Here is a 22665-nt window from a genome sequence, read left to right on the forward strand (position 1 = left end):
AGTAATGCAAGCTGATTAACAGGAAGTTTATTTGGCAAAGATACTTAAAACATGAATTTTGCCATGACGAGTAAGTTCCTATTAAATCACAAAACAGATTCCAGTCCTGCTGAAATCAAGGGAAGTTTTCCTGTTGACTTCAGTGATACAAAGATTTTGGACCTCCTTTGGATTTATCTTCCAGTTTAAGATCATTTTTCTGATGCTTACTAAATGTTCCCAAGTGTTTATACATTAAAATGTGTTGCCAACTCAAATAGCGTTGTCTTGTACTGTAAAAACTAAAATAAAATGTTTGTTTTGGCATCTTTGTAAGTGGAATTTTTGTCATGTATTTAGAACTTATTCTACACTGCTAGCTGCACGTAGGAAATGTTCTCTGCTCCTCTGAAAACATTTTTAGTACACGTTTAAGACATTAACTGTAACTTTATGGATTGGGTTTCTTGCTCAGTGGATTTACACTACAGTACACTCACTCTTAATTATTACCAATTGTTTGAATTCCTTCTGCACATCAGATTGGTTTTGGCAGTGAGACTATAATTTTGTCTTTAATGAAAAGATTGTCATTAATAATATGGTGTTAAAGTTTTAAGTTGCTAATCATGTGGCTTATTCTCTCACTGTAACAGGAGAGCTGCTTGTGAGCTAATGCAAGCACATTTTTGATTGATTATTTCTCACTGAATTACTTCTTTATTCGCTGAGCATCTCTGCTCAGGATCAATTTATTTCTAACAATGTACTTGGTGATTCCTGTTAGTACCACCTTAGTTGTTGTCCTTTGTCAACTAATTTATGTAGTAGATCCTGAAAAAATTCATGGTAAAAGTTGAGCTGCAGCTTACTTCGCTAATCTGCAGGTTTTTTACTGTATTGAGAGACGTGATTTTCATCCCTGAATAATTTGTGATGCATGATACCTTTTCTACTAACATGCTTTGTTTTGACTTTCCTACTTCTGTCCTTATTCTATAGTCAATCTGGTGGGGGGTTTGCTGGTTTTATACTTCAAATGTAAGCTCTTGTTTGGTGTATCTGTGTAACATCAATCACTCGTTTTCACTTCCTACAGTGTTAATCCACTATTTCAGCAACCTGACATTTACAGTCTTCTCAATTTCTTAAGAATCTGTACCCCTAAAAACCTTCTTGTTGGCTTCTCTTGCAATTTGTGTCTGACTCCCATTTCCTCTCGTTTCCCCATTGGGTAGCTAAACCTTAGAAGCTACTAATGTGCGTCTCTGCTGATTCTCATCAGGTCTTTTCTGTTGCTCTTTTATTTTTGCACACTTTTCCGTACGTGTGTAAGACTAAATCTTCATGGGGTGCTTGTTCTCATAGAGATTGTGAAATTGAATCTGAGGTCTTTGCATTTACCTTTGCTATACTGAGCGCCTCCTACTTAGGTTTATACAGTAAGTTCAACTGACCTTCAGGTTTACTCTAGACTCCCAGGGTGACGTTCACTTCTAACTTCAGACATCTACAATGGCAGCTAAAGAAGTTTTTCTACAGAGTTATTGAGAAGTATAGAAACATGTGTTTTTCTATGTTGACTTTGAAAGGGGTCTTGATAACTGTTTTGGATGTCTGCATCTCTAGGTAGCGCTCTCTGGATTGTCTACACCTAAGGTTAAGTGTCGTGAACTGTATACTGTGTATGTATATTCCTGAGAATGAAAATGAACTGCTGGTTTGATTGTGCTACGCGACAGTTATTTTTTTCTTTCTGAAGTATTGTATTTTTAGAAGCAGGATTTCTTTTTCCTGGGTCTCCCAACAGTAATTTTGAACAGCTTAATGAAAGAGCTGAAGCCGATAGTGGTCAAACTGTTCTGTTACTGAATTTAGAACAAATACATTTAGTGATTTTGTTTATTTTTCACTTGGCCCATGGAAGAAAGCTTGAAGTATTAAGCTTAGTGGGAGGAGGAAGGTGCACATTTGTTGAATTACAATTTTATTGTTGAATTAACAATATTGTTTTCATTTTAATGATTTATAGGAAGCCTGTTTACCTGTAAAACTCCAGCAATTGCAGATATTGTGATACTGGTAGATGGTTCTTGGAGTATTGGCAGATTCAATTTCAGGCTTGTTCGGCTGTTCCTGGAAAATCTGGTTTCCGCTTTCAATGTGGGTTCTGAGAAGACAAGAGTAGGTAAGGTGCCATATTTTTTCTTAAATATTTCTGTAGAAATGTAAAAATGTCACGATTTCATGATAGTTAGCAGCTTAATGCTACTTATTTGTACGAGATTCATCCTCACCTGGAACTAGTACTTCTATCATTACAGTAGTGCTGCTGGAATGTTTGTAGTGTTAATTCCTCACAGTTTACTGTGATACTCAGCTTAAAAAAACTCCAATGTGGAAAAGAAAAACCAGTGGAAACAGTCTTACTGACTTCAGTCAGCATTAGATCAAACACTTGCAGTTTAATTCTTAGAGAAAGAATGTGCCAATAGATGGCTTTTCTCATGGGTAAACTGGCTCAAATGTTATATTTCTGTTCTGCTACTTACATTTTAGTCTATTCAAAAACATATTAAATAAAATTGTTGTTTTCAAAAAAATATTTCTTGGCAACTTACTAAACTCTGAAAAAGTTGGTAGTCATTTACTTTCCTTCGCACTTGAACGAAAGGCTTTGAAAATAAATTGAGGAGTTGCCACTAAGAACAACTTTATCCTATGTTTTTTAATCTACAGCACTGCAGTTTTTCTGGTATGGTAGCAGAGCTACTTAGGGTGAGCTTACTATGGTATGCTGTTGGTAACCAAGTACATGAAGTACAGATACTTGAAAAAAAAATGCTTTATTGTCTGATTCGTTAACTTAATTTCTGGTTCTTTAGGTCTTGCACAGTACAGTGGTGATCCCCGAATTGAATGGCATTTGAATGCTTATGGCACAAAAGATGCTGTTTTGGATGCCGTTCGTAATCTACCATATAAGGGAGGGAATACATTAACAGGTACAGTGTATGCTCTAGCTTTTGCCTTTTATTAAAAAAACATAGTCTGCTGCACAGACTAAGAAGTGTTAGTGCTTATTATGAAGGGTAAAATGGACAGGGTTTTTGCAGCTTGCTAATGGTTTTATCCAATGTCAGTGAAGTCGTTTCTGAAGTGCTTGTCTCATTGGCTTCACTGGGAATCTTTCTGGTCAGGACAGGGTCTCATAAAACAAAGTGAACATGAACTCTCTCTGCTGGAAGTAAAGTCTTTTACCTGCTAGGAAAATGCAAAATCCATTCATAATGTTCACGCGCAGAGCTTTATTCTGGAGAAGGAAAGAATGTTGTTTTAATATCTGACAACTGGCAATAGTAACTTCTCAAATGATCACCTGGGGCTTTTAGATTTCCATTGACCTTTTAGTAGTTAGAGCACTGTAGCCCCAGAAGACACTTAGTGATGGATAAATGGGGGATGCCTGTCAACCTTGGAAAAATACAGTCTCTGAACACAATTCCAGTATCATCAAAGCAGCAGTTAGTAATATTGGCTGTCTTGCCAGGAGAATGATCTATCCAAAGGCCCAGACACGGCTTTAAGTAAACTGCTGCCTTTTTTTTTTTTTTCTTTGTGGGGAGGGAAGGGGAGAAATAATGTGAAAGGTTCTCCTCTTCTGCATCAGTCCTTATTTTGGTAGAAGGAGTGACTGCAGTGGGACAATCAACAGGACTCTAGTATAATTCTAGGAATGAGATTACTGTGAGGTAGCTAGTAGTAAATTATCATTATTATTTTATATGGATTTTATTATTACTTTAGAAGAAGGTGAGTTAGGAAACTTTGCTGTGGGAGACTTAAGAGAGTTTTCAGGTAGGATCTCATTGTGACATGTAAGTTTGTTGTGAGGAGCTGTTCTTCCTTCCCTTTCAATAATTAGCAGTTATTAAAATCAGATTCTTCCTAACCTTTATTTAAGCTTTTTTTCAGCTTGTAAATTGGAAAGAACAAGCAATTTAAAGTAAGATTGTATGTAGTATGGGGATTCATTAAGCTGTCCAGAGCATGTGCTTTCATATAAGCAATGTAGGTAGAGAGAGGGAGGACTTCCTATTCTAACTTTGTAGAGTAAGAAAGAAAAGAGGATGCATTCACAGGGAGATCAATATAAAGATGAATGTCAACTTCACTGTAGTTTAGGTTGCTTGTTCAAATGTAATCTTTCAGTAAATAAATTCTTCTTTTATACTTATTCTTCATTAAAAGATTTCTTAGGATTTTTAAATTGAGTGGAAAGACAAACACTGTAATATTATAAAAAATAGTGGACATTTTTCCCTCTTAAAGTCTTTTAAAATTTTTCCTTTTTTAGGTCTTGCCTTAACTTACATTTTGGAAAACAGCTTTAAGCCTGAAGCAGGTGCAAGACCTGGAGTATCTAAAATCGGTATACTGATCACTGATGGGAAGTCCCAAGATGATGTTATCCCTCCTGCTAAAAACCTGCGAGATGCTGGCATTGAGCTGTTTGCTATTGGTGTGTATTCTGCCATATCCATATATTGTGTACTATTATACTCTGGTGTATTTGTATCTGTTGCCCTCAGTATTAAGGAAATATTCTTTTCTGTCTCTATCTGGTAAGTGTCATCATTCATTTAAATCTTCTTTAATATGTTCTCCAATTCTTTGCTGCTATAACAGGAATTTAGCAGTATACATGGATGCTGCCTTATCAGGAGACAGCTGAAAAAAGCCAATTACACTGGCAGAAATTAATGTCTTAACATTAACAACAGAGCAATCTGTAGTTGCTTGTTAACAAATAGACAGAATTGGTATTTAGGAATTTTTTTATCAATCCCTGTGCGTGCAAGGTTTTTTTCCTTTTTTGTTGCAAATATTTTCTTTCTTTTTCTTTCCAATGAAAGGTGTAAAGAATGCGGATATAAATGAACTCAAAGAGATTGCCTCTGAACCTGACAGCACGCACGTTTACAACGTTGCTGACTTTAACTTCATGCATACCATTGTTGAAGGTCTTACCAGAACAGTGTGCTCACGAGTAGAGGAACAGGAAAAGGAAATCAAAGGTGAAAATAAGAAACAAGATGTAACTTAACATAAACTTAGAGCTACAAAATCTATTCCAACTATACCTGCAGTTCTAAGCTGGCTTCTGACACTTGAGTCATGCTGTATAGTCTTTCGCTTGTAAGGAAGTACATTGTCAGGGAAGTTGTCTTTCTAGATGTGTTTAATTCTTGCTTTGATATCTTTGATCTTTTGTTCTCTGTCTTTGATAGTGGTAAATATTACGGTATCTGGTATACCAAAAAATACAGAAATATACATTCTTTCTTCTGTAACTATGTCCAAGCGGTGGATAAGGAAATTTTTAAAATAATACACAGTTTTGTGGATGAACTGCTTTAACAACTGCACATGGAATTGTTACGCTCGTGCTGTGCTTTCCATCTCCTAACTTACTCGTTTTATTATATCAAGTTTTCAAAATTTTCAACTATTAAGATTGCTTTGTCCCTTTCTGGTGATTTTTTTTTTTCCTCTTTCCTGTTTAACACATAAAAAATATATTTCAGAGCATAAGAAAAGATAGTGGTGAAGAAAATGTTTCTTATATAAAAAAGCCTTCTCTTGACTACAACATTTTTTTGCTTTTCTGAACAAAAGAAATGGCTATGAAAAAATGTTGTAATTTGCCAGAGAAACAGTCCTACCCAAGGAAGTTCTTTCTGAAAGGCTTCAGTGGATTTTATTTGCATTGCTTGGTTTGTGATTCTGTAATATCACAAATGCTGAGCGATTTTTCAATAAGCTTGCAATATATATCACTAAGGAAAGCTGTCTTTCTTATTTCTACCTGTGCAATGAAAAAGTGTAGATTATAGTAAGGCTTCATTCTGTCTTTTTCCTCTTTTATTCACCTGGAAACTGGAAGAAATACAGAATATTAGCTGTGTCCTATGGGGAGAGTAAGCAGTCAGTTAGGAAATTGAGAGGGAGAGAATGGAAAAACCATAGAGAGATGAGACATCTTTGTGGAAAGGAATGATTGCCAGAGAAGATGACCATTCACTACATCTCTTCAATCTGCTGACAGGCAGTGTATCAGTTTCCAGCCTGCAGAGGAGCACAGGAGATCACAGCTGTGTATGTACTTGGATATTTTTCATGACTGGGAGGAAAGCAACCTGAAAAAAAAAACGGAAAGAAATGGCTTTGAAAGAGTGATGGGAGCAAGGACAGGAAGGCTTAGTTTTGTGGGTTTGTCTCTTTCATACAAAAGGTTTATGAAAGATCAGGGAGGCTTAGTCCCAGTAAAAACTCCATGTGCAGTACTCATTCTTACTATTAGTTTTTTGTTTCAGGTGCAAATGGCCTGAATAAATGTGCAGTAGCAAATTAGTTGATTTGCTGACGAGGAGCAATCTTTGGATCTTCAGCAAATACAATAAACAGAATAATTATTTTGCAGAAGGGAATAAAAAATTTGTGTTGTCTCTAACCTAGGAACAATTGTTGCTTCACTTGGGGCTCCTTCGGATTTGGTCACATCTGAGGTAACGGCTAGAGGATTCCGGGTTAGCTGGACCCCTGCACCAGGCAAAGTGGAAAAATACAGGGTTGTGTACTATCCCAGTCGAGGAGGACAACCGGAAGAGGTAATAGGAGGAAAAGCTTCCCAGAAATTTTTAATACAACAGCAAGAACTAACTAGACAAAAAAAAAATCCATGGTCTTATTTAAATATCTACCCTGAAATTCCCAATGTGGGCTCTGAAGCCCAGTATAGAAAGGAGATATGGTCGTATTGCATGGTGGTGAAAGTTAGGTAGTAGCCAGGCTGCTTTTTTGTTATGTAATTTAAAGTAAATGTGCTATAACAATGCGTACTTTTGGTGGGCGGGGTAAACTGCCTGCAGTTTTGCTTAGACATACGGTTACTTGAACCAAGTCTATAGACTCCCCCTGCACCATTCTGTTTACAGCAGAGGTAGGAGCTGATGGTTAAGCCAGATTTTAATTTCTAAGAAAAAATAATTCATGAAAGGAAGATGATACGGCTGTATATTTTGGGATGTCTACACCTGGTCATTGAAAATTTGGAGAGAGGTGTTTGTCTGAGAAGGACTTGGGCATTTTCGACATGAGCAAAAATGCAGTGGAACAAGCTTTTGGCTTTAGCTGACAACTTACAAAATTGAATGGAAAGGCAGAAGAGCAAAAGGATTTAACTAAGGATATATTTAATTTATTACATTAATTCTTGGATGCCTGTGTAAAAATTGCCTGAAAGAGGGATTCATTGATTGATGGTAATATAGTTAGTTTGTTTATGCATATTTAGTTGATTTTTTTTCTAAACAGGTTGTGGTAGATGGAAGCTTATCAACAGCAGTTCTGAAAAACCTGATGTCTTTAACTGAATACCAGATAGCTGTATTTGCTATATACTCAAATGCTGCTAGTGAGGGCCTCCGTGGAACTGAAACTACACGTAAGTATCCTTATTGTGTTCATTATGGATTTGGCTGTCTGCATTTAATCACACTGTGTAAGCATCAGTTATTGTGGAAAAGAAATAGAGTGGAGTCTTTTTCAATTTAGTTTCTTTTAATGTATTTGCCTTAAATTAATTTCTATTTGAATTAATTCTGGGCTAAGTTTCTAAGTCCATGTGCCCTGTGGATATTTAAACACAGAAAGGTTTTATCTCTGGGCTGAACTTTGAAGTCAGTTGTATTGAATCCTAAATTAGAACATTTCCTACGCTTTGGGTGTGAAGCCAAACTTTATAAATTAGATTTGTGGCTGAAGATGATCTCATGAGTGAAGGATTAGGTGGGACCAGAAATACCTCCGTGTGATTCCCACCAGTGCCAAAGATTTCGAGGTAATTTCTGTAAGTTCCTTTCTCAATGATTCAGTTATTTTCTGTCTGTAAAATGGCAACTTGGGGTATTGTTATAATTAATACATTTACAGTTTTGGGTTCTATAATGAAAACTATGGTAGTAGCTGAAACAATGTGCTGCTATTTATCATATAAATTTTATGTATTTGTATGCAAAATACAGTTACTTTTTTAGGAAATATGGCAGATATTATGAAAGGAAGTAAAGAGTAACTTTTTAGTTCAAACTAGAAGCCAGGAAGTCAATACAATATATCAATAGCTCATATCTGCTGGAGGAACAGCACAGTAGTAGGACTCAAGCAATCTAGAAGATTTCTGCGGTGCTTTGGCAACAACTTCCTGACACAAGTGATCAAGAAGCCAGCAAGAGAAGGTGATCTGCTGTAGCTGGTACTTAAAAACAAGGAAGAACTGATGTCGGGGGGCGGTGTGTGTGTTAAAGTCACAGGTAGCCTTGGCTGCAGAGACCATGAGATGGTGGAATACAGGATTCTAAGAGGAGAGAGGAGTGTAAAAAGCAGGACTACAACTCTGCATTTCAAGGTAGCAGTCTTCAGCCTCTTCAGAGACATGCTTGGAAGAATCCCAAGGGACATGGCCCTGGAGAAAAGCGGGATCCAGAAGAGCAGCTTGATACCCAAAGATCGTCTCCTACAACTCAAGAAAAGTCCATACTGACAAGTAGGAAATCAAGCAAAGGTGACAGGAAGCTGGCTTGGATGCGAGGAACTCCTAACAGAACTCAGACATAAAAAGGAAGCATATTAAATGTGGAAGAAGAGGCCGATGACCCAGGAGAAGTATAGAGTTGCTGTCTGATCTTGCAGGGGTAAGTTTAGGAAAGCCAAGGCCAACCTGGAGCTGAATCTGTCAAGGGATGTGAAGAGCAAGAAGAATGGACTGTACAAGTGCATAAACAGTAAAAGAAAGACTGAGGAAAACATGGGCCCTCTCCTGAATGAGACAGGGGACCTGATGGCAAATGAAGTGGAAAACACTGAGGTACTCAATGACTTCCTTGACTCAGTCTTTGCTGTTTAAAGTGGCCTTCAGAAATTCCAGGCTGCTGAGATCAGTGGGAAAGTCTGGAGAAAGGAAGGCTTGTGCTTATTTGAGGAGTAACAGTATAGGGAGCACTTGAAGTAAACCAGACACACATAAGTCCATGAGATTGGATGGGCTGCATCCGTGAGTGCTGAGGGAGGTGGCTTATGTCATTGAGGACAGTCGCGGTTATCCTTGATCATGGTGACTGGGAGAAGTTCCTGAACACTGGAAGAAAGCAAATGTCAGTCCTTTGTGAAGCAGGATCTGGGGAACTACAGGCTGGTCATTGTCACCTCAGTCCCTGGGAAGGTGATGGAGCAACTAATCCTTGAAACGTTTTTCCAAACACGAAGGACAAGAAGGTGATTTGAATTAGTTCAAGATGGATATATGCAGGGGAAAAGATGTTTGACCTCATGCAGTTCAACAGAGGGAACTGCAAATTCTTGCCCCTGGGGAGCAATAACCCCATGTGTCAGTAAACACTGAGGGGTGACTATCTGGAAGGCAGCTCTGCAGAGAAGGACCTGGGGGTCTATGTAAACAACAAGCTGACTGTGCACCCTTGTCACAAAGAAGGCCAAGAGCCTCCTGGATTGTGTTAGAAAAGGATTGGCAGCAGGTTGAGGGAGGTGATTCTTGCCCTCTGCTCAGCACTGATGAGGCCAAACCTTCATATTTGGTTATGTATTGGGCTCGCCAGTACGCGAGAGATGTGGACTTACTGGAGTGAGTCCAGTGAAAGGCCACAAAGATGATTAAGGGCTTGGAGCATAAGAGGGGAGAAGGCTCGGGGTGATCTTATCAGTGTGTAAAAATCCTTGATGGGAGGGAATGAAGAAGAGGGAGTCAGACTCTCCTCAGTGGTGCCACCTGCTAGGACAAGAGTCAATGGGCACAAATTAAAAATCTGTGACATTAAATCTTAACAGAAGATGACATGATTTTATTATGATGGTGGTCAAACACCGGAATAGGTCGTCCAGAGAGGTTGTGGAGTCTGCATCTCTGGAGATATTTAAAACTCAACTGGACATGGTTCTGAGCAACCTGCTGTAGCTTACCCAAACTGAACAGGGAAGTTAGACTAGATGATCTCAAGAGGTGCCTTTCATCCTCAATGGTTCTTTGACTCTGTGTAAGTGCTAATCTTCCCAATCTGAAAAGAAAATAAAATAGGATCATAAAAATTATTTGAGACTTCTGTTTTAGTCTGTCTCCCGAAATGTCATCTCCAGCCATGTTATACCCCATAACATGGTGTTAGGACCTGTTTAATTTATTGAGGCGAAGAGAACAGTCTCATACTGAGCCAACAGGATTGTTTCATATTGCACCTGGTATTCCTTTGAAGTCACCTAGTCAAGTTCTGACGGAGCCCAGACCTGCTGGCTTTCTGAGATCTGATCAGATCACACCCCAAGGTCATGCAGCATCAAGCATTTTATACGGCTGTCTTTGATAGTGTGTTGGAAGTAGTAGTCTGTGCAAGTATTGATCACTCCACATGCTAAAATACCTGCAGTTTGAAATATTTTTTTTACTATCCTAATAAAGAACTATGGAAAGATGTAGCTGACATTCCTGCCTTTGTGTGAGATACCGACAGATTAAAATAGCCACCAATCACATTTGTTCATACAGAACATTGAAAATAGCTTAGAGGTATGTGAAATCTAAATAGACACATTCAATATGCATAATGTACAGATAATTAGAAAAGTTTCTGATTTAATACTCACTTCTAACTCGAAAGAAATATGAAATGTACTGACATTTTAACTTCCTGCAAATATATTTTACCTGGTTTAGTTTATTCCGGTTCTTTCTTAGTAGGTTTAATTTGTCCCAATGCTACCAGATTATTAGGATACTCTGGTAGCTGTCCAAGATGCAAATCAGCATCTGCTGTGTATATATATTTGAGATGCTAGCTCTTCAGCTGAAAATTCTAGTAGAAACACCACTGTTTAATTTCCGGTCACCTCTACATTAATTATTACTTGTATTGTGACAGTATCTAGGAGTTCCTGGTGAGAGTTAAAATGAGTCAGAGTTAGAGGATCCTTTTCTTGGATTTTTAGAAGCAAAATAAGGAGAAGGACAGGTGATGGATAGTCTCTCTGTGATCCTGTGGCAGTTTGAATAGGAATGAGACAATGTGGTAGAAAGTGCCTACAGAATAATGCAACATGTAGTTTCTTTCTGTAGGTATTAGAGGTCTGAGTGGAGCTCTGAGGGAGGAGGCTGAAGTACCTTTGAAAATGTTTATGGGTAGTTTCTGCCTATAAGTAGAGGAATTGTGGGAATTCATGGGAATATCAGTCAACACATCAACAAGGTTTTAAATAGGATGGAGGTGGGCTGTGAAAGGTTTGGAAGTGAAGATGGATGGGTAACCTGGAAGTGGAAACCTGAAGAGAGGCCTGGGTTGAAGTTTTGCCCATGTTTACAGACCTGAACAACAGACTGAGTGAACAGCCTCAATGAACAGGAAAGGACGAGGCTGGCATGTTTTGTATGTAGGAAGTGAAGAGCTTTGTTAGAGCTTGTTGAACATAACGTAATAGATACGCTGCTCCTTGGAGATGTCAGCTAGACAGGCTGCAGTTTTTGTTTGGACAAGGAGATTAGACAAGCTCTGTGAATATTAGCATTGCAATTAGAATTGGTTGCTGAATCTGTGTTTGCAGATCAGATTCGTCAGAAATGTGCAAAACAGAGCTTTGTAGAGGCTTAACATCCAGCCTATTAACAGTCTTTCTGAGTTCCTGATAGGAAAGGTTTGATCTACTCTAAGTGGTCCTGCTCTGGCAGGAGGGTTGAACTAGATGGTCTTTCGAGGTCCCTTCTAACCCCTAACAGTCTGTGATTCTGTGATATCAGTTACCAATTGCCTTCTGGTTTTTTTCCGAACCTTTGTGTCATTATAGGGACGATAGTCAGTGTAGAAGTTCCAAAGGAACAGACAAAGTTTCCCTTATATCTCTCCAGTGACTGGATATTTCGGTGGATCCATCAATGGTGTTACAGCAGTGGAGAGGCCTTGGAATGTTATTCTATGAGATGAAGAAAGTGAGGACAATCAGAGAAGTGCAAAATGCTGCTCTAAATAGTTACAGAAATAGAAAGATTGATTACAGGAACCCAGATTGATGCTATGTTCTGGTATCAGTGCCTTAAATTCACAAATACACTTAATAACGTCTGAATTTTACTCAGCCTGCTTAGTTGTACTCACCAGGTTTGCACTCACCATGATTTGCAATGGATGATCTTGGCCACATTTGCATAATCCCAATGACATAGGCCTGGGAGCCAGGCCTTAAACACACAATAGTTTGTAGTCAAAATATTTTGATGTGCGCAATGTGCTCATTCAGGGTTTCCTCTGGGGTGTCCTACCTCATGGCTGTCTCTCCCACGCTCTGGCTTGGGAACTATTGCCAGAAAGAGCCACGTCTGGGGACTGCTAACTTGTTCCTAATATCGGCTCTGGCCGTTCTTCGATGGCAAATGGTCATCCTCCTGCAGGTCAGGGAGAAAGAAGCGTGAGGTCTGAACAGAGTGATTTGGTGCTGAAAGAACAGAAATCCTCCCACTTGAAATGTTCAGAGCCATTTAGGACAAAGAGCTGAAGTGCTTTGTAAGGGGTAACTCTGCCGTGGCATTAGAATTGGTTAGGTCATCATTTCCTTCTTTCTCTAATTCTACATTCTTTTATGTACTAATCAGCTCTTCAGAATTGTGGCATACAGACAGCACTTCCATGCCTGGAGATAGCTATCTTATTTCCTGGGGCAAAATAAAATAGCTGGTTGTTCAAGTGAGACAACTGAAGTGTCTGTCTCTTGTTCCACTGTAGTTGCCTTGCCAATGGCATCGGATCTGCAATTGTATGATGTGTCACAGAGCAGCATGAGAGCGAAGTGGAATGGAGTAGCGGGTGCCACAGGTTACATGATCCTGTATGCTCCCCTCACGGAAGGATTGGCAGCAGATGAGAAGGAGGTGATGTATTGCGCTTTCATTTGAATAGCAATTATTAAAAAAAATAAATCTTTTAAAGAATAAATTAGTACATGGCCTTTAACCTCCAACTAGATCAGCAAATACTTTTTTTTTTTTCCGTGACTGCCTTAAGTACTGTATGTGTTACAGACTATGAATAAAGTGCAAGTACCAGTTGATTGTTTTTATATATTGTTGTTATAAAAATGCAACAATTTCAGCCTAATTAAAGTGACTTTCTTGAAATTATATATGAGGTGATACTGTATCATCATATAAAACTAACATTCAAAGGAAAAAATGTAATTTAAAACTAAGATCTTTTCTAAATGTGTTATCAGAAGAATGTGAAGTTTAGCCTTTCTTCTCATCAGGACCTTTAAAAGTAAATAAAAATTGCAGGTGTGACCTTTATTGGTTTTCTTTTAGTTCTGTTCAATTTTTATTTAAATTTAAAAATAATGTTTTTCATCAAAAGTGATTTTTAGAAGATATTTTTAGAAGGTGGAACAAGGTGAAGTTCAGTCTTCTGTCACTAAAACAGTAAATCCAATAGACTTTTCTAAAGTTGCTAGCACAGTTCCAATGGAACTTCTGGCCTAGGATTTAAAAGTTTGTATGCCCAGGTTTCTATATGTAGAATTAAGATTATGTACAACATCTCTGTTCGAGCAAGAACACTAAAAAGCATACAGGGGCACGCGAACTTGTGGAGAGTGTAGGAAGCTGCTGAAAGCTCATATAGACTTGTGCTCCCTGTTAAATGAGTGGCTGTGAGCACATAATCCTGTTAAAAATGGAGCCTTCCTGAAAACTAGCTGATTTGGGAGGGCTGCGCCTTACCCAGAAGAAAGACTTTTTTTTTCAATAAATCAGTCCATGTTAATGTGGCTCTCTATGAAGAGGTGTAGGAGGACAATGATACGCACCTTAAATAGTAACAAATCTGAGCCTCAATATGCGTGAACACCAGTTCCTCCTGTGAAATTTCGGTCCTATGACCAAAGATGAAACAAGGTGTAGCTGGGAATGGAAAGAGCTCTAGAGAGGACTAATTTGTCATCGCTAATGTGACTAGTTACTTTTAAACAATTCTTACCTATATGTTGGCTTTTTGACAATTTTGTTCTTTTGATTATTGTGCAAAATCCCAAAATCTTGGGCCAAGTACCGCAGGCACAGTATCAGACAAATACTCATCAGAACTTTTGATCCACCTATCTAATTTCAAGTGCGTAAATAGTATTCTTCCCCATCATGAGTTAATTTTGAATTAATATGTCTTTTTTTATTTATGGTGTTTTTAGATAAAAATTGGCGAGGCCTCAACAGATCTTGAACTGGATGGACTATTGCCAAATACAGAATATACAGTCACAGTTTATGCCATGTTTGGAGAAGAAGCTAGTGATCCCCTTACAGGACAAGAAACTACATGTAGGTGGCTCACGTTTAAATTCACTTCAGTGTTAATAGAACTTCAGAATAGTCTTTGCACATATTAGAGCAGACATCTGATTTTAAAATCTGCTTTGAATAGTTCATTGGGCAAGGTCTTAACTGTACTTAAGTTTCTCAGTGCGAATACTTAATTTATAGATGCTGTGGATGTGAGTTTCTTCAAAACAGCTTGTTTTTGGAACAGGATTGTGACCTCTCTTGTTGGTACTGGTACTATGGATATCCGTGTTGATCTTGGTGGAACTACTGACGGTTTTCTGAACTTGCTGAAGCTACACAGAGCTAAATTGAGACTGCTTTGTTTAGCATCGTGTAGCCAGAGAACCAGGAGTGTGGGGGAGTCTGCTCAGATGGACAAGTTCATTCCTCTGGCTCAGTAGTAGTACAGACGGAAAAGCAGCAAAGAGCAAGGTCCTGTCAAACCCCTGCTGCCTAACATCTGGTAAACGAAGGGTTGGAAAGCGCCTGTGCGCTCATGATAGATGGTGTGTTTTTAATAAGCAGCAAGAATTTTGCCAGCTAAAGTCTGTCCTCTGCTAACTGTACACAGCACTGTATGTCAGCTCTCTAAGCAGCCTCAGCATGCGGAGGACAAAGGAATTGAAAATACGTGATCGTGCTGCTGTGGTATTTCTGGGACTGCATTCAGTGACATCTCTATTGCTCCCAGCAGCAGAGTGATTGCTTCCTCTTGTTTTGTGCTCCTGGCATGAGCAAGCCAGCATGAAAGTGACTTACACTTAATTAAGTGAGAGGAGTTTAGGCATGGCGTGCTAAGAAAAAGAAGGGCCAGAGCAATTGCTTATAAGGTCAGCAAGTAATGGTGGAAAAAGCTCTAGGAATGCTGTTTGAACCAGGTCATGTCTGAGATGGACAGTTGTAGACAGACAAGTGCCAGTAGTGAACTACTGCAACCTGGGCGTGTTTGTGGACTTGAAATCAGCGTAGAAGATTCTTAACACTTGGAGAATCAAGTCTTTGGCTCTTTGTCCCTCTGTCCCTTTCTCCCTCTCTTTGTCTCTCACTCCTTCTCCTTTCTGCCCCCAACCCCCTCAGCTTTTGGTCAATATCTGCCCAATATCTGGTTTTCATTTATCCTAAACAGTAGTTTATGTAGTTTATGAATGTGCCAGCCTGAATTTACTTCATGTCATATGATCTTGGAGGCTGAGCAGCTCTAAACCTGGCTAACACATTGGATGGAAGATCACATGCAAATTCCAGATACATTGGCACAAGCTGAGGATTCATGGCTGCAGCATTTGATCACAGAAGCTAGTAACATATGTTAGTCAGCCCATCATCACTGCTGTTACCAGACCAGAATAAAAAACAACTAACTAGCCTGCAACCTTCACTTTTTTAGGGTGACTCAGTGCAGCCAACTCTGACTGGTCTTTGGCACTGTAATACGAAAGAAGATTAGTTCTAACCTTCCATATGCAGCTATTCAGATAAGCCCTCTTCTAGCAGGCTTTGATTGATCAGGCAATGGGGCAATCTGGGAGGAAAAAAAAAGCTCTTGGTGAGCACACCTGTCCCACATGGTCAGTGTTCAATGGTAATGTCTTCCCTGTCTGGATTCAGATTTAAGCTACTTTTTTGTGTGTTTGTTTGTTTGTTTTTCTTCCTCTCCTTTCAGCGTGGTTATTTCTGGCTTCCAACTAGTGAATAGGCTACCTAGTATTTTCTTCCTGAGGCATCTATATCTGCCTGGAGAGTGATCTGCCTAATTTGCTGTAGTATTATGTGTAGTATCTGATATTCTGTATTTAGTAAATAATATTATTCTACACACTGTATCATCTCAGTTGCTGTAGCGAAACCTTTCTCCATGCCAGAGACATGATCAGCAAGCTCATTCTGGGGAGTGGTTTCTTTTTGGGGATGGGATTTATCCAAGACTCACTGTAAATATCATGTAACTCTGGCATCAGGACTGCCTGTCTGGTTGAGAGCAACGTTGTCAGGAGGTTGGTTCCAAAAGGAAGGAGCTGAGACTGAAGGATTTTGTGGTATGGCCTGGATGGTGAAATGAAGTGCATTCCACGACTCACAAAGTAGAAAGGAAAGCCTGCACGTGATACTCCCTTCACTAGACTCGGAGGAATATATTGAATGCCAGAAAGTGTGGCAAATCCATCTAATACAATTTCAATGTGTTCCCATCTTCTGTTTCTTCATAGCCAAGTTGACTTGACTGTTCCTATCTGGTTCGGTGTTTTCTTGAGTTGATATATGGCCTGGCTAAAGATCCCACATAATATATGGGGGTTTATTCTTTGCTTTTTCCCATGTGCTCTTGTGTAACAGAAACAGCTTCTGAAGTGCTGGTATTTATCTGTCGGCATGGATTGGTGAGGAGTGTGTGTGTGAAGGCAGGATGGATAGAGAAAGGTTTCAAATTCAGGGAAAATTAGCAGATGTTGGGCTAATACAGAACCTACTGCTGAGAGTAACAGACAGCACAAATTGCTTTCTCTGGTGTGACAGAAAAGTGGATGCAATCTGAGACTCTCTCTTGCATGACCTCATTTTCCTCCAGCTCATGACAGTCAAAGAATATATAGTATATAAATATGGCTTTAACTGGTGTTGCTGTTAGGAGACAGCTTCATTCTGTAATGAAAGAGGAAAGGTTAAGCAGAGGTAAAAAAAATAGCATCTTTGGAGATCTTCTGAGATAGTTATGCTTTTTGGACAAACTTAGCCTTATGTCAGGGACTTTTAGATTCAGAAAGTTTTTTGCCAAAGTACTGCTGTCATGAAATATTTTTGCTGAGATACTCATGGAAAACAGATGCATATAGGATAAAGATCTGGTCGAGTGAAAATGATTCACAAACACAAATTTATTGCAAGTGTTATGTAGACTAGATCTTGCTTTATCTGCTATAAACAATAATGTAATTTCTTTCTTTTTCAGTATGAGTTGAGATGCACTTATCAAGACTGAAAGTTCTGTTTCAGCAAAGACCTAAACCATTTTACCTGCCTTTAAGTACTTATGTAGCTCCATTGATGTAGGTCTTTTAATACAAATATTGGTGATAAAAATTTTTGAATGGAAAATGTACTGTTTATTTTCAAGACATGAAAAATTTCACAGCTAAAACCTGGAATCACTTTCATGGTTTTATCTCTTTCCTTTTCAAGTGCCTCTAAGTCCACCAGCAAACTTGAAATTTTCTGATGTTGGACACAGTCGTGCTAAGCTCACGTGGGATCCTGCTTCCAAAAATGTAAAAGGCTATCGCATCATGTACGTTAAAACAGATGGAACAGAAACCAATGAGGTAAATTATTAGCATCTCTCTTCCCCAAACCAATCTCAGACCTCCCCAAACTTCTGTAATTATTAAGGTAACTTTTGTAAACCAAAGCTACCTTGCAAGCTGTGACAAAGGATTTACTAGAGAATTTTGAAACTTAGTGCAAATAAGAGTTTGCTTAGGTATACATTTGGAGTGGGGGACAGTGCTCTGAACTTCTTACATCCCGGAACAGTCATTGCTGGTGCACATAAACTGAAGGAAACTACTCCAGTGAACAAGGGTTTGTAGGTGCAGGATCTTAACTAAATGTATGGTATGGAAATATTTATTCTTGATTCAGGCCAGATAATGGGACTTTTGATATATCGTATGTCATGGACTCAAGCTGATTCAAAAAGGTTATCTGAAGGCTTCACCACATTTTCTTAACATTTGTCACTTTAATTATATATTGAAAACCTCTTCCTAAAAGCAGGATTTGGCTTGAACAGAAAAGGATGATACCAAGATGTTCTAATTTAGACTTGCATTTAATAATTTACTTATGCAATATTTAGTTATGCCTTGTTACAAAAGATGCTTTATAGTAGCTTTTAGCAGCATGAATTCTGTGATAGAATGACAAATGGGATTGAATGATATTAATACAGAAACCTGAGAAAATACAAAAATGTTTTTTAAAAAATAAATGAAGTAAATGGGTCCAATTATTAGAACAGTCCAGATCCCTTGCAAAATAAGTTGTCATGGATAACTTAGCCCTCCAAAAAAAGTCTTCAATAGTAGTCATGTGTAATTATTTTTCTTCTGGGACGTATCTGACCTTTCATCCATACAAGATAGAATATTTGTATTAAACCTGAAGAAACTGTTCAAGAATGTAGAGGAGAGCATACCTATGCAACCTTTTGAGCCTTTTCTTTTTGCTAGGTTCCTAAACAGGAAATCGCTTGACTTCTTCTTATTGATTACCCTTGATATATGTCTGTCTGTGCTCATCACAATGGTATTTGAACATTTCAGTCTTGTGGTAATACACTTTATAATGCGAGTCAATGTTCAGTAGGTTTTATCTACCTCTTAACTTTTCTTTTATATCTGTTCAGAGAGCAGGTGGCATTTGTTTGCTCTGCATCGGTAGCATTTCCCCTGTGCTGCCGAGCTAATGTGACACTGAATAGCTGGACTGATAAATTGTGAGTTTATACAGCTTTGAGTTTTATATTCCCGGCAAAGTCATGTTAACTGCAGCCTGGATAGGGACCAGATGAAACTGTCGTCTTGTCTCTTGACAAATGTTAAATGTAATGGTTTATGCAATGATAAGGGACTGGATTCAATAGCCTGAAAAGTTCCTTCTCCTTCTGGGTTCCTGATCACACAGTGCTGATATATTAGCTAGTGAGTTAGGCTTACTAAGGCTGAATTCTCCTTGTCCCTAGATCGTCATAAACAAAATTTTCCTTTTCTCTAGTTTTAATTGATTTTGTCAGCTCATACAGTCCTGGATTTATACTTGTTCATAGTTTCACAGAATTTCTCTACTAATTACATGTCATTCTCTTTCTGTATCGTTATTACCCAGCTGATAATACATTACTGATAATGTAAAGTGCATGATCAATATCTGTTGCAAATTATGCTTTCTCTAGGTGGAAGTTGGTCGTGTTTCAACTCATACTCTAGAAAGTCTGACATCCCTTACAGAGTATACTGTTGCTATTTTCTCACTGTATGATGAAGGGCAATCTGAACCACTTACTGGCAGCTTTACCACAAGTAAGTATTGCTGAACTTTTGAAGCCTTTCCAAGAAGAATTTTTATACTCTTTTACTTTACTAGAAAGTAAGAACAGTAACAGCAAGTGTCTCTGGCTGTGAATTCAGGTATATGGAATGCTTTCTGTTATTTCCATTGGAGTTTTCAGCTTCTTTACTCCCTTACTCATGGGAGTAATCTCTTGCCATCATGACAACATTTGGGTGGATAAGGTTAATTTCATAAGTCTTTCCACAATCAGCCATTTTAAAGCATCTTTTATTGCAATTAGATAGTAAAGCATTTGCCTCCCCAGCTTTCTGAAGCATCATTCAGTGTGATGGCATTTGTCTTGACAGCTGAAGGGGATGAGTTTTGAATCATATGTTTAACCTTTAACTATTCTAGGCAATAAGGGGTAGAACTTTATATACATACAGAGAAACTGGAACACCAAAAGGAGAAAATATAAGACTTCTAAGGCTCCTGTAGTCCATTTAGCATGGTTATAGTTTCTGTAACTGTAGTTCTGCATTAAACAAATTGCTGATGACACTTGTTAATGCTTTCCAACGTAACAATGGGAAGAGAAGGACTTTGAGGAAGGAAAGAGAAACACAAGGTGGAAGAGGAAGGAGAACATACATGTACGGAGCAAGAGGTTGATACTTACATGCAAACTGCAAATCAAAGTACACAGAGTCTCTGTAAAGAGCAGAGTTTGGGACTTTGCTTTGAGGTAGGGGAAAATAAAAGAGCATGGTGCACAGAGCTCTGAGCAAAGAATAAGAACTCAGAGTTGCATGGCACTCTTTCAGTGGAGAAAGGCCAAGGAGTCTTGTCCAGTTAGAGTAGATAAAGAGCATGTATTGTGCATATTCCCCTCCCGCAACTACAAAACCACTACCCTAAGTACAAATAAGCATGCAAAGAATCTGTAATGCCTTTGTTATCTACCTCTTATGTTACACTTTTTGTAAGAAACTGCAGATAAAATGGTACATGCTTGATGTTGCCATCTGTGCAGGCCTCAGAGAGTAATTTACTCTCATTTTGCTTTTGCATCATATTTTGCAGAAAGAGTTCCAGCTCCCCAGCATTTGGAAATTGATGAAGCATCGACAGATAGTTTTAGGGTCAGCTGGAAGCCCACCTCATCAGATATTGCTTTTTACAGATTGGCATGGATTCCTTTGGATGGGGGTGAATCTGAGGAGGTGAGTTGCCTTGACTTTCTGAGGATATGAAATGGAAGAGAGAATTCCGTTCTGAGGACATCTATGCTGCAACTTTTGCCAATTAAATATGGCCAATTGACTTACAGAAAAATCTGTTCCGCTACAAAGCTTTCTAAACCAAAATCAAACCAATATTCCAGTTTCTTTTTGAAGGGGAAGTGAGGAAAGGATAATCAATCTAATCTGTAATGTGCCAGCTGCCATAGAACTAGCGTTGCTGTTTGATGCTACTTCAGTTTTTAGAGGTTCATGTTCTTCACTTTGCTGTGAAGATGATGACAGTAGCTGAGCCAGTGCAGTGATATCCTCACATAAGGCTCCACATTTGTCTAATGTGCTGGCCACAATAAAATTGCTTGTGAAGCCTTAGTTGTGTAGTGTTACAAAGGGAAATGTTCACTCGTAGTTAATTTATTAGATTGTTCCTTTATTCCTCTTTATGGTTCTTTCTCTTTTCCCCCCCTCATGCTGTATTTTTTGCTCTTGGCCCTAGTGTGTCTTCTACATAGCACTATTTTCATTAGTCTGAATTTTAAAATGATTTTTCATCCCTTGAGATATTCCTGTTTTGTTCTCTTTTTCCAAGTAGAAAAAGACAGACACTTTCTCTCTCTTTCCCAAATTTTCGTCTGTCGTAGTCTGCCTCATTTACTCTGTCACTTTCTTTATTTACTCATTCTTTTAGCTTCTTTTGTACTCCTCAATTTTTAAAGACTCTCTCAAACATCTTGCTTTCTTGGCATCAGCACGGTGAAGAGAGGCCACATCTGCAAACTGTCTATCTGGGTGCAGAACTCAGTGGGGAGGATGACATTTCCCACCTGGCCCTAGGTTTCATGCATTGTTTTGTCATTCATTAGGGCAGAAAGCAGTTGTTGCACCTTAGGTTATGTGGCACTTTTTCTGTAAATTTAGCTTAGTTGATTCTTTCCTCTCTTTCACCTGGTGAGAGGTAGTCATGCAAGAAAGAGAGAAATTACAGGAGTGAGCAGGGAAAAGGAGGAGTTGGCAGATGAGTGAGTGGACACAGGTCATCCCATAACATTTTCTCCTGCTGTAGATGAACTGATTCGTTTCTGTTTAAGTTCCACTTAGTATCTGTCACTGAATCCCTTTAAGCCATGTAGACTTTTAAATGAGATTTACATCTGTGTCCTTTGAGTGTGAGAATAAATGATCAAGAAATATTTGAACTGTTAAGGTTCCACTTGTTCACTGTATTCACTAAGAACTGCTGGAGGCCTTAATATTTTAGTGTGTTGAAACATTAAAAATACCCGAGCTGCTTTCTTCTTCTCCTTGCATGACCTTTCTATTGGGGTCAGGCCGAGGATAGCACAATACCTCCAGGCTGTTGCCTCTTTAAGCTTCTTTCCCAGCTAAGTGATCAGTCATGCAGAGAAATGACATGCACTGCCTCTGTCTTTCTCCCAAGTCCCAACTTGCCAATTAGCTGAGTGGGGTCAGGGGGTGGCGGTGAGAATTACACACCTCTCTGCTTACTTTGCCCACACTGCTGATGGGTGAGGAGGATTAGTGGGGTGTTGGTGCTAAAAAGCCAGAATAAATTTAAGAGTGACCTTTTATTTCTAAGTTACAGTAGATAATGCATGCTGTTGTACTTGTGTGATTGTTACTGTTCTCGCCACTTGAAAGTTCAGCACTTTGTGTTCTTTTTTTTTGTCATCTTCTCTGTGGGCTAAATTAGCAGGGAGTGGAGTATGATGGAAGTGGTGCTTCAGAAAGTATGCCAAAGTTATGTGTGAGATAGTATCTATGTATAGACTATTATATAGTGATTTGATACATGACTAGATGCTCTGGGGAATTGGAAAGGAAGGTATTACTTATACCTACTTAGTACACAGCTAGACTCACTCAAGCTTGTTTCTGAAATTTTCCCAAGAAAATCTGTGCCAGAAAGTGTGCAGTGTAGGATGGCTAATTCAGGACTTGATAGTTGCAGAA

The 22665-nt window shown here is 38.7% G+C and overlaps 1 protein-coding gene across 3 annotated transcripts in view; it reads left to right on the plus strand.

The window, feature by feature from the left end:
- Positions 1-22665, plus strand: part of COL14A1 (collagen type XIV alpha 1 chain) — a 121771-nt gene that overhangs the window by 35025 nt on the left and 64081 nt on the right. For all 3 annotated transcript variants that reach the window (XM_086466166.1, XM_009947615.2, XM_086466165.1), the window contains 11 exons: positions 2012-2167; positions 2865-2984; positions 4337-4501; positions 4896-5057; positions 6499-6650; positions 7357-7486; positions 12819-12964; positions 14272-14401; positions 17582-17721; positions 19353-19479; positions 20537-20676. In XM_086466166.1, coding sequence (XP_086322292.1) covers positions 2012-2167; positions 2865-2984; positions 4337-4501; positions 4896-5057; positions 6499-6650; positions 7357-7486; positions 12819-12964; positions 14272-14401; positions 17582-17721; positions 19353-19479; positions 20537-20676 — 1568 coding nt within the window. The remainder of the gene's footprint in view (positions 1-2011; positions 2168-2864; positions 2985-4336; positions 4502-4895; positions 5058-6498; positions 6651-7356; positions 7487-12818; positions 12965-14271; positions 14402-17581; positions 17722-19352; positions 19480-20536; positions 20677-22665) is intronic.

Source organism: Leptosomus discolor, chromosome 5 (genome assembly GCF_034619465.1).
Source record: "Leptosomus discolor isolate bLepDis1 chromosome 5, bLepDis1.hap2, whole genome shotgun sequence".
Classification (NCBI taxonomy): domain Eukaryota; kingdom Metazoa; phylum Chordata; class Aves; order Leptosomiformes; family Leptosomidae; genus Leptosomus; species Leptosomus discolor.